Here is a 12599-nt window from a genome sequence, read left to right on the forward strand (position 1 = left end):
AGGCTTTTGATCCAGCTTCCTGGAGAAACTGAGAGATTGATTGACCTACTTTGTATTGTACTTTATATCCTAATGTTTTACTACTGCTTTTATCGGTAACAGACAGCGTATCCGTGTGTCTTTGCACAGATAGAGCACCAAACTGCACAGTTTCTAGCCTCCTCAGACCTCCCAATAATTTTTAGTTGTCACATAACTATTCCTAAAAGCTCTATTTGATGCCAGTCGCATAGTAGCTGTTAGCCTTTGGCCAGTGGACTTAACTTTATGGTATTAAGTAGGATCTGTGATCGTTTTGTAACCAGACATAATTTTCTTTTTAAGTACTGTAAAACAATTCAAGCATCACGCTCCTCGTCGCAACTATATACACAAGAACTACAACTACTATAATCCATTGAGGTACAGCAGCCGGAAATTATTTTCGGAACGGAAGCGTCTAAGGGCGAGAGATGTGCAGCCTTTACAATGGAGTGTGGAGTCAAGATTCATCCCGCAAGGAATAAAACATCCGGCATGCGCCTGGGTTTTCAAAATAAAGGCAGAGGGCTCAAAGCTCTTCACCGTTTTACGTGCTGCAGATTTAAATTTAACCAGACCAGTAAATTAATAATAACAATAAAGATAAATTGATAAAATGTCAGAAAAGTAAAAGGTAAATCGACGTATCACAGACCAAAAAGAACTAGAAACAAATGAATATTGTGAATTATTGTTTTGTTTTGTTTTGTTTTTTGACAAAACTGCTTTAAAGTGAGATAGCTTAAGCTATCAAGCTATTAAGCTTTTCAAATTTGAAAAGTACAAAACAACGGCCATTGCACTCCAGCTCGTATCTTATCAATACACCAAGTTAACAGAAGGCTAGAAATTGCAAGAAATCTGAGCTTTTTATTCCTACAATGACAGGATGGCGTATCTCTGTGGTGACAATGTATGAAAAAAGACCCAAGAAGTCACTGAATAGTTTCACAGGTATGAAAAATAAATTAATTATATGCTATTACCTTTTCTTCAATCCCTTTTTACATCAATGGGGCATTTTTTATATGCAAGGGCAAAAGTGCTCACCACCTTAACCATCAAAGTAAAATGCCACATGAGGATATATTCTGGGATGTCTCCAGCAAAGATTCTCCGGACTTAGTACTAAAGGACCACATTAACTGAATTTTTCAGTTTTTCTACTACATAAAAACAGCTCAAATTAAATATATGTGTTTACAATTGTACTGTAAACTGTAAAACCTTGTTATATTGTTGTTTTCACTGTAGAGGATGTGCAGCTATTAAGGGTGCGCAAGTATTACTACTACAGATCTCAACAATGTTGAAACAGTATGGGATCATCTTGATACAGAATGGAGTAAAAGGCAGCCAACATCCAATGAAGATCTTTGAATGTCCTTAAAGAAGCCTGAGGAGCTATTCCTGAAGACAAGTTGAAGAAACGTTAAAGAAAAGTTTGCCCAAGAGAGTTCAGGTTATATTAAAGTCTAAAGGTGGTCATATTTAAATGTGACTCCAAAGCTCCGTCTTTACCTTATATAATGTATTTGCATGTATCCTATTTTCCAAGCAAAATAATAAAAAAAGGCCCGTATATACGAGCGTTTGTGGCGAAATAAGTTTTACTATTAAGCGGAGATGCCGCTTTTATTCTGAAAGACGTAAGCCGGAAGTGTCTTTGTTGTTGCTACCGCTGGATCACAGGCGAATCAGAAAATCAATTAAGTTATGAAAAATACCATTAATTGCCTTTCTTTGTCACCGCAGCTCATGAAGAAATGGCGGATTTCCAGACGTTGGACATTTAGGGAGAAACACTTGACACCTAATGGCGTTTTAACCGACGGTAACAACCATCTCAGTCGACAGGAATATTTACGTTTTTTAGGTAAGTTAGCTCGAAAGCTAACTAGTGAAGTTGACATTAGCTGCCCAGCTAATTTAGCTGAACGTTACCATGCTTAGCTCCCGGCTAATACTAAGTAAAGATGGCACTTGTCAATCATACTACGCGCTGACGAGGACGCGCTTTGATTAGACACTCGTAAGGTTGTGCGCCGCCAGTTTTCTCAGATCTTACTGTCATTTCTTGTTGTATACTGACATGGCCAGCTTCATGCAACACACGGGCATGTTTGAACTTAATTTGTTACCTGACTGAATGGTTTCCTCTGACGGGTTTCAGCACCAGAGCTAATGGGCTAGCCATTTTGTTTAAGTAGCTTGGTGGTCTTTACTTATACTGTTTACATGCACCAGCTCAAACCCCGATTCACCAGTGTCCTGCCAGTGTTGGTTATCTTTACGAGAATTTGATAATGCCACCATAACTGAATAAAGTGCTAATTTAGATTATGTTAATATCAATGTAATGTCCCCCCAGCTGGTGTTATTAAAATACATAAAAATAAATCCTGATCCAAACCATTATTGTTTTCTTATGCCCATGATTCGTCACACTTTATGAAAGTTGGCCTGTTAGTTTTTGTATGTTAATGGAATTCTCCTGTTATGTTAATTATATTTTGTATAGGTTTGTACGTGTTTTTAGTTATATCCCTCGATTAACGTGGTATGGTAACGTTGTACTTGAATCTGTAGAAATGCTGAGAACTACTTTCCAAATATTCCAGGCAAGAATGAGCTGATAGTTGTGGAAGTCTGCAAGAGGACATTGCAAACAGGAGAGAGGCTGACTGGAAGATGCCAAGAAAAAAACAACAGAATCCACAGCCAGTGAAGTGTAGGTATTCAGAGATGTTTTTTAATGTTGGGAACTTGATGCAGACCTGAGCCACAGTCCTAGAATTATTTGTCACTCCACACCAGGTGTGTCAAGGATTAGCCCGGCAAAGACTCTAGTCAGGCCCACTGGGTAGCTTTGGAAAATGTGAAGGAGGTTTACATTTGTTTTCTTGTACAGTAAGCATAAGAAAACAATGAAATTTGCTCTGAACTAACAAGAACTTTATATTTTATAATTTGAGACAATCTGGACAATGAACTATCAGATTTATTTCTGTAATTTTACACATTTATTACATAGTTTCACTGGGCCAGCCCACTTAATATCAAAGTAAATTGCATGTGGGCCACAATGTAAAATGAGTTTGACATCCCTCCTCCACACTGACTGTAACTTTAGCATTTTAAATGAAATCTATGTCTATGTGTCTTGATTATTTATTTATTTTTACATTTATCCTCTTTTATTGCTCACCTCTGAGTTTTTAAGGAATTGAAATCTGACAGACGGTGCTGGAACAAATGTCAGTAGTAGTGTGAATGTTGAAGTCGCTTCTCCCATTGATGTAGTGCTATTTTGTGTTTTTAAAAGAAGATATTTCGAGTTATTTAATGGCAGAAAATTGCATGTTTCCTCTCTGTGTCTTATTCTGAACAGTAGCTGAATTAGCATGAAACAAACCCATATGTTAGCAGTTGGATGCATTAGAAAGAGTTTAAACTGTAACATAAACTTAATGCCACCAGCATTAACCTCTCTTAACAACATAACATAACGTAAGTAGTTATTCTAATTGATATTGCAGGTTACCTTTGTTTTTTTTAGCAAAATGATGATTTTATCCTGAGGGCATGGATTTGATAGCTGGTAGAAGCCAAAATTATAACTGAACTTCAAATGTGATTAATTGCACAGTCCTAATTATACTGCCATTTTTTAACTTTCACATGGCTTTCTTCCACAGGCTAGTATTTTGATTTATTTAAGATAAGATAAGATAAGATAAGATAGAACTTTATTAATCCCTCGGGTGGGTTCCTCTGGGAAATTCGACTTCCAAAAAAAAGCACAGCAACGACCGAAGTTACAGTTACAGAATTGTTATATATATATATATATATATATATATATATATATATATATACACACACACACACACATATATATATATATAAATGCAGAGACAAATATAAATAAAATATACAAAGGGGATAAATAGAATAAATAGGAATAAAAAATAAAAATACAAGTGAATTGCACATTTCAAGTATTGAGTCTATTGCACTGTTGACTATTTACAAAAATTATTGCACAAGGTATTGTACAGTGAGGTGAAGAGGCACTACAGCTTAGTTGTTCCCCCCTCCTTTGTCCTCCTGTTTCCTGTTTCCCCTACCTCTCCCCTCCAGAGAGGAGTTAAACAGTCTGATGGCGTGTGGGACAAAGGAGTTTTTGACCAGAACACCATAAGGAGATGTTTTATTATCCACCTATTCATTTAAAATGTAAAAGTAGAATCATCCCACACAGTTACCATACATTATTGTTTATGTGCCAAATGCAAAAATGACCAGTAGATGGTAGCAAGATGCTGGTACAGGAGAGTTACCAAAATGGGCTGTTGAGCTTGATGCCCTACAACTGGCCTGATTCTAGTTTTCTGAAGAGTGACAGCTGTGCGATGGCAGTTTGGATTCCATCAAAAAAAAAAAAAAAAAAAAACAAGTTAAAATTTCACACATCATTACTTGTAACTGTAGTACAAAAAAAACCTCCATCTGTTTGCTTGCAGATATTTTTGTTGTTGTTGTGGGGTAGAAAATTTCTGATTTTCCGCTTTTGGCTTTTAAAGCCATATTTAAATAGATACTACACTCTATTGCCAAAAAATATTTGATTGCCTGTCTTCACGTCCATATGGACTTTAGTCACATCCCGTTCTTAATCCATAGGGTTTAATATGATGTCGGCCCACCCTTTGCAGCTGCAACAGCTTCAACTCCTCTGATAGACTTTCTAAAAGGTTTAGGAGTGTTTATGGGAATTTTTGACAATTGTGGCAGAAACACATTTGTGAGGTCAGACACTGGACAGGAAGGCCTGGCTTGCTGGCCTCTCTGTTCATGTTTTCTATTGGGTTGAGGTCGGGACTCCGTGTAGGCCATTTAAGTTCTTCCCCACCGAACTTGCTCATCCATGTTTTTATGGGGCTTGCTTTGTGCACTGGTGTGTAGTCATGTTGGAAAAGGAAGGGGCCATCCCCAAACTGTTCCCCAAAGTTTGGAGGGTGAAATTGTCCAAAAGTTCTCTGTTTGCTTAAGCATTAAGAGTTCCTTTCACTGGAACTAAGGAGCCGACGAACTCCTAAAAAACACCCCCACACCATAATCCCCCCTCCACTAAACTTTACACTTGGTACAGCGCAGTTTAACAGGTACCGTTCTCCTGGTAACTGCCAATACCAGACTCGTCCATTGGATTGCCAGACAGAAAAGCATGATTCGTCACTCCAGAGAACATGTCTCGACTGCTCAGCAGTTAAGCTTTAGCGTGCTTTACACCACTGCATCCCCCGCTTTGCATTACACTTGGTGATGTCGGCCATGGAACCCCACACCTTGAAGCCATTTTTGATCTAATCTGAAGGCCACATGAAGTTTGGAGGTTTGTAATGTTTGGCTCTGTAAAAAGCAACCTCTGTGCACTTTGCACCTCAGCATCTGTTGCTGTTGATCCCAGTTGCTTCCAATTTGTTATAATATGACTAACAGCTGACTGTGGAATATTTACTAGCGAGGAAACTTCACGACAGGTGGCATCCTATCACGATATCACACTGGAATTCACTGAGCTCCTGAGAGCGACCCATTCTTTCACAAAATGTTTGTAAAAGGAGTTTGCGTGCCTAGGTGTTGATTGTAAACACCTGTGGGCATGGAAGCGATTGAAACAACTGAATTAAATTATTTGGATAGGTGAATGAATACTTTTGGCAATATAGTGTATCATGCTTTTATAAATGCTCAAAACTAGCATCCCCAAAACCAAATAATAAAGAAGAGAAGAAAGAAAAGAGGGAAATATCACTCCCTGGTTGATTTAAGGCAGTATACTTACCATAAACCTTTTTCGGCTAGGCTCATGTTCATAGTGAGTGAGATATCATGATTGTCATGGGATGTTTACATAAAAAAGTGTAGACAGCTCAACTTTCTAATGGAACAAAGTATGAATGGAAAAATATCTATGTAAAATATAATTAAATTGTAAAGAAGTGATATTAGTGATTAAATGTTTGATTCTCTGTGACTGTAGTGGATTCTGAAGATGATGTAGCCATTGAAGCCCCAGAAAACCTCCCCTTAGACACAGACTTCCTTCTAGGACAAGACCTTGAGTTTGATGATCCTGATCAGGACAACAAGATTCTAGGCCTGGAAAAGTTCTCAGGTTTGTAAACCCTTTTTTATGAATAAATCTAAAGTTTATAATCCTTACTGTTGTATTCCTGCTTGTTGTGTAGATACCTGTGGTTTCTGTGGTTGGTAACATCACTGCAGCTGTATCTGCACACAGTGCAACCAAATAAACTCATGATGATTTAATAAAGAAGTAAAAAAATAATGTAACCACAGGGTATTTTATGATGCACAGGGAGTTGGTATAGTGCAGGTTCATCTCAGTATTGCTGAGATGGTTGTTTTAAATAGAAACAAAAAAGGCATTACCTTAGACTGGCCTAATGGTGCACAGTACACCTACAGGGGCCAATATGGGTTGTAGCATTAGTGGCTCATTCCAAATCGATCTGTGTATTTGTTTTTTGGATTATTTTTTTTCAACCTTAAATAAACCACATTTCTTGTGATGATTTCACAATAAAAGCCCCCTGTGTTTAATACAAAGCAGAGGCAGTCATAGTAAGTTAGTAACTTAAACAAGGTCTGATGCAGCACTGGGAGCGTGAACATGAAACCATGAAGGCTTTCTCAGTTAAAGAAAATGCAAACGGCAATGATCCAAAATACTCTTTATTGTTACCATCCTCAGTACTTTTATATTTTGTATGGTGCCTCATTAAAATAAGTATAAAACAGATAAAATGTAGCGTAGAAATAAAATGTGCAGTGCTTTTATTTAAAGGTTAGCAGCAGCGATCATAGTGCACAATACAATATAAGCCTCCCACCACATAACAAAAAACTTTGTAGTGAGTTGCAGTAACTGTTAGTTAAAAGTACATTAAACAAATCATGCAGAGTATATAAAAACCTTGGTTTCCTTTCAGAAAAATCGTAGTGATTAATGATAGACACCATGTAAAATGAATGTAGTTTGCATGTCGAAAAAGTGAAGCCAATGCCGTAAAACTTGCATTCTTTGTAACGGCCAGCAGGGGGTGCTCTTTTGGTTGTAATAAAAGGCTTCTGTTTGTATTGAAGTTGTGGGAAAATATCCCTTGTATCACCCCCAGTAAACGCTTTTTTGATGACTTTAAAGTAATAAGTTAATTTTCTAAATTCTGATCATTATTAGAGTCAGAAAGGACGATGAGCCAGTGGATGCTCATTGGCTAATAAAGTGCCATTCACCAGTTGTTAGCCAATGATAGTACTCTGCTGAAATGCTAGCATGTTCTCAAAAGGCAACAAGGCTGAACTGTCTGTGCACCAGCATCCTTCACTGTATCTGCTCATCTATTTATCCTCTAATTTTTGCTCTTTTAGTGACTTTTACTTTTCTACTTGTGTCGTTTTTAAAAAATTCATTATTTATAAAGATCTCAGTGCACATTTCATAGAATTAGACTACTGATTAAACACTAAATGGACTGGATGATCACACATCTTGGTCTTTATACTGTATTTCAGCAGCGGAGCAGTGTGAAGCAGATTTGTTTCAAAACAATTGATTATATAAACGTAACATGGAAATAGCATATTAAATAGAATCAGCCACCTCTGTTTTTTTTCCCCGTGTGCCGGGGTCACAGGTTTGTACAGTTTGTCAGTAATGAAGTGTTGTCCCACAATGAATCAGTAAGAGAATGGGTGCTATCAGCTCACATTTCCCAGCATGCCTCTTTGTCAGAGTGATCTGAAAAATGGAAAAGTAGAGAAAGGAACTGAGACACCATTATTATATGGGGTCATAAAAATAGGACTATTACCATCAAGGACACCATTATAAAAGGGCATTTATTCATCATCATCATCATCATCGTCATCTGCTGCAGCCTCTGCTCCCACTACCCCACTGCCATTATCGTTTCCCCCCTCATCATCATCATCATCATCATCATCATCTACCCTCATCATCTACCCTCATCATCATTATCATCATCATCATCATCATCAGAAGCAGCAGCCTCGCCATTATAGTCATCATCATTATCATTAGGCTCGGTAATCATCCACGAGGGGTTTCCATGGGCCAGGATAAAAGGGCAGCCTCAGCTCTCGCCTCTCTCGCACTTCGTCTCAGCCTCACTGACGGAAGGTGGTCTCCTGGCCTTCTCGCTTTCCGACGTATCAGACGAAGCCACAGAGCGCTCTGCCCCGAAGCTTTTCTTTCTGCCCTTCTGGAAACAATATCTCTCTCCTTTTTCTTTTTTTCCTTTGATGTCTGAATATTCTCAGATGATATTTACAACATCTTAAAATGCACTTAACCTTGCAGCTCTGTGAGTATGAAGCGTTTTCATGAGATTCACTACTTCCCTCAGTTTGATGTGTTTGAGCATGTCTTCTTTTTAGTAATTGCTGGTTTTTGTTTAAATTGTGTCCATTAATTTTGAGTGATTAAGTGAGTTGACAGTGGGTTGGTGCCTTCAGATGTCCTTACGCTTCCTTTGTATCAATCCCCAGCCGTATAAAAAGAACTTCATTCATTTTTTTCCCTTTATGTTGAAATAAGTTTATTGGAGCGTGTCGTATTTTAGGACGAAAGTCAGTTTCATATTATATTGGCGTTTTTTCCTGTGACACTTTCAGTCACGGCACATTTCTAAACTTAAGGGATTAAGTTTTCTGAATAATAATGCATTTTATGTTGACGTATTTCACAATTTTTTGCAAAGACTGTATATTTTAAACTTTTAGTTATATGTTTATTTCATGATTCCTTATGAAATTGGATTTCTGTAAAAGTCATGCTCTCTTTTGAGCCAGCATGCCTGAATAATACAGATTAATAACAGATACCTGAGAATAGAACTGTACTATGTTCATTTTCTGTCTTCTTTTTTCTTCTTCTGTAGTTTCTCTTTCCTTAGATTTCTTAAGCTCAGTCATATTACCCGTTTAATTAGAGTTGCATACTGATTAATACAGGCAGTGCTGCAAATGTAAATGTAAGCACAGCTCTGAGAGCTGCCTAATCAAATATTTCTCTTGTCTTCCCTGCACAGAAGTTGCTGCCGAGATCGGTTTCTCCGTGTATCCTCTGGGTGATGAGAGTTCTACTTACAGCCAGCTGAGCATGGAAAGTGAAACGGACAACTCGCGCAGCACGACGGACAATGGGAGGGAAGACGAAGGCAGAGCGACCCAGTCTGAGCCCAGTTTCCCTCCTTACCTGTCCTGCAGGGGCTGCGGACAGCTCCGTGATGAACCTCTGGGACCTGGCATTGACCTCGTTGGCCCGTACTGCCTTAGATGTTGCAAAGCCTCTCGGGAAGCTAAGAGTACGGACTTCTGCTCACCTTTTGGAAGCATCAGCGGTATCCGCTCAGGTTCTAATATGCAGCTTGATTGCGAAGAGGTGGGAAATGGGATGGGTGACAAGGCGCTGACAGCCGAGGACAAATCGGCTAAAATGCACTCGTGTCATCTCTGCGGATTCTCCTCGCGTTACGCCAACCACGTGAAGCGCCACATGAAGACGCACAATGGGGAGAAGCCTTTTAACTGCCCGCTGTGCACGTACGCCTCGGCTCAGCTGGTGAACCTCCAGAGACACCTTCGCATTCACACGGGGGAAAAACCTTACAAATGTGACAGCTGCACTTTTGCCTGCAGCTCTCTCGGCAACCTCAAGAGGCACCAGCGCATGCATGTACCCTGTGTGGGGGTGGGGCAGGACGCACCGTCACGACCCACCAGTGGCCAGAACAGTCTGAAGAGGCAAGGGACCGGGCAGAGAGAAGAGGTTTCTGGTGCTGCAGGCAAAGGTGTGTCTCATTTCTTTTACTTTAGTTGCTCAGTGCTGATGCATGAAAGCTCATTTTGATGTCTTTAAATCATCTTTGATGCCTAATAACTGTCTAATCTGACTGTGAAGTTACAGAGGTTGCACGGCCAACGTCAAACCTGACTTTGGCAGCCCAGAACAGCGACTACCTGTCAGCCTTTGATAGCCTAAAGGGAGCATCTCCGCCCCCCATAGCAGCTTCCAATCCAGCTCCGGGTCATCAACCTCCACCCTTGCTGGATACGACAGGCAGCAGCGAAAGCAGAGCATCAAGAGGAGGTGTAGCAGACAGGAGCGGCCTCCCACCGTCACTTTTCCCTTTTACCTGCCGGCTCTGTGGCATCGTCCTGGAAGACGAGGACGGCTCCTCGGCCCAGATTTGTGCCAAGTGTACCCTCGAAATGCTGACTAAAGACTCCTCGTCATCTCCCAACAGCCCCGGCGAGCGCAGTGACAAGGTTTACACATGCGCCGCCTGCCCCTTTCTCACACACTACCCTAACCACTTGGCACGCCACATGAAAACTCACAGCGGCGAGAAACCCTACAAGTGCCCACAGTGCGATTACGCCTCAGCACACTTCGACAACCTCAAGCGACACCACAGAGTGCACACCGGCGAGAAACCCTACAAGTGCCATTTGTGTGATTACGCGTGCGGGAATCTGGCCAACCTAAAGCGCCATCAGCGGGTGCACTCTGGCGCCAAGCCCTTCCAGTGCGCCGTGTGCAGTTACAGCTGCAACCAGAGCATGAACCTGAAGCGGCACATGCTCCGGCACACCGGGGAGAAGCCCTATAAATGTCAAGAGTGCGGCTACACCACGGGCCACTGGGACAACTACAAGAGACACCAGAAGAAGCACGGCCTGGCCACAGACGGCTGGGTGAAAGTGCCGATGACGGGCAACAACGAAGAGCAGGAAGTGAGGAAAGGGATGGGAGCTGGGCTTCAAACTCACAGAAAGGAAGCAGGGGTCGATATGCAGTACATGCCAAGGGAGGGGAGTCAGACAATACACTCATGCTACAAACTTGAGATTGTATAAATTCTAACTCAGCAAAACTAAGCTACCAGCAAGTTGTCCTTTGATTTCCACAGAGCCTTTATATTGTTTTGGTGTGTGTCCGTCTTTCAGTGTTTTGTCAGATGTCTTCTGAGGCTGCTAATTGTTCGTTTGTAGGATCTCACACAAATATGATAATGTGTTGATGTCTTCTAGTCCTTTTTTTGTTTTGTTTTTTCATGTCAAGACTAAAGGACTTCTTTTTCTGTGGAAGTCCACTCCCTGTCTAATTCTATATGTTAACACACAGTAGGCTAACTGTAAAAATATTCCTCTCACACTGTAATACATATCTGATTGTTCGTTCTGACGAGGACACTACCAAATATTCCTTGTTACATGGAACTGATGCAACTATTTGCCTGGACTTTTAAAGCTGCACTGTGTAGTCTTTGAAATGTTTTCATGATGAAGTTCTTTGAATGTTCAAGATTGTGTTTTTCACATCTTACATCATTAGGAGACAGACGTTATTTTGACATGTGTTCTGTTTTTCTACTTTTCCCAAACTACACAGTGCAGCTTTAAGCAGAGATGAGTCCTTGAGCGGGCCATACTGTGCTTTGTTTGCTTTCAGCAACAAGCTCTGCCTTTGGTTTGATGTACTGATGTACTACTATAAAAGTGCTATTTAATAGTACTGAAACACTTAACTCATCCCTCTGATTTGGTGCTAAAATGCTCAGATTATGGTAAAGAACAGATTAGAATAGAATTTTATTCTAAAACTGGACTCAAAATCATGTAGAAAGTTCATCTTCAGTCTGTATGCGGTAAAATAAAAAAGCACAATCTTACACACATAGCTGCAATTTCCAAGTTTGGATTAAGGTTAAAAAAATACAAGTGAAAATGAAATGTATGAGCATGCTGTTCAATTTTTTTTTTTTTTTGCCCCAAACACTAGTATTACAATGACATATCAGTTATTTCGGATTTAAATGATTTCACTGTTTTCAAAAGGTTCTTCTTTTTTAGAGGAAACCACTTAATCACCTCACTTGTGATTACTGTGAATTTTATTTTATTGTTTTGAGGAAAAAAAAGATGACACTGTTAGCAAGCATGTGAGTGTGTATTGGTTGTTTTCTTTTTCTAATGTGGCTCTTATACACTGCTAGAAGTGCATACTTTATAGAGTCTTATTTTGAATGTGTGGTGTGTTATTTGCTTGCCATGGGAATAATAACTGTGATTTCAGATTTACTCTTTGTGAATGACTGTTTTATGCAAGTGAGATGTTTGACAGGTCGCCAACTTGCCGTGTCATGATGGAGCATTGTACCTTTAGATTAGTGATGACATCCCACAAGTGGCCATTTGTGTCTTTATGCAGTGTCTCATAAATGCCTTAAGTGAGGAACTTTTGAAATAAACACATGGAATTCATTTCATTGAATGTCAGATGTCAGACTTCTGATTTTTACTCAGATCTTTGTGACCTTTTCACACACAGGCATCTACATTCCTAAAGACAAAGGGACAAAATAACCAAACATAATCTGGTTTGAGAATGTTGTATATGTTCACTGATTGGATCATCAGGATGTGTTTACTGGTTACCAGAGTTTATTTCCACAGAAGGA

The 12599-nt window shown here is 39.9% G+C and overlaps 2 protein-coding genes across 6 annotated transcripts in view; one reads left to right on the top strand and one right to left on the bottom strand.

Annotated features, from left to right (window-relative positions):
- LOC308397398 (E3 ubiquitin-protein ligase RNF19A) overlaps positions 1-2180 on the bottom strand; it is a 36768-nt gene extending 34588 nt beyond the window's left edge. The window contains exon 1 of the mRNA XM_080883290.1: positions 2163-2180. The gene's annotated coding sequence lies outside the window, so the exon portion shown is untranslated. The remainder of the gene's footprint in view (positions 1-2162) is intronic.
- On the top strand, positions 1720-12412 carry znf513a (zinc finger protein 513a). Of its 5 annotated transcripts, none has more exons than XM_080883293.1 (5): positions 1720-1855; positions 2643-2752; positions 6071-6205; positions 9165-9926; positions 10037-12412. In XM_080883293.1, the coding sequence occupies exons 2-5, from the start codon at positions 2713-2715 to the stop codon at positions 10993-10995; spliced, it is 1896 nt and encodes a 631-aa protein (XP_080739419.1). In that variant the 5' UTR covers positions 1720-1855; positions 2643-2712; the 3' UTR covers positions 10996-12412. The 5 variants fall into 5 exon arrangements, with proteins under 5 accessions (XP_080739419.1, XP_080739418.1, XP_080739421.1 ...); XM_080883292.1 differs by having other exon boundaries at positions 1761-1897; XM_080883295.1 differs by having other exon boundaries at positions 1761-1897; positions 10043-12412.
- Positions 12413-12599: the final 187 nt, after the last annotated feature.

Source organism: Rhamphochromis sp. 'chilingali' (genome assembly GCF_963969265.1).
Source record: "Rhamphochromis sp. 'chilingali' genome assembly, chromosome: 5".
Lineage (NCBI taxonomy): Eukaryota > Metazoa > Chordata > Actinopteri > Cichliformes > Cichlidae > Rhamphochromis > Rhamphochromis sp. 'chilingali'.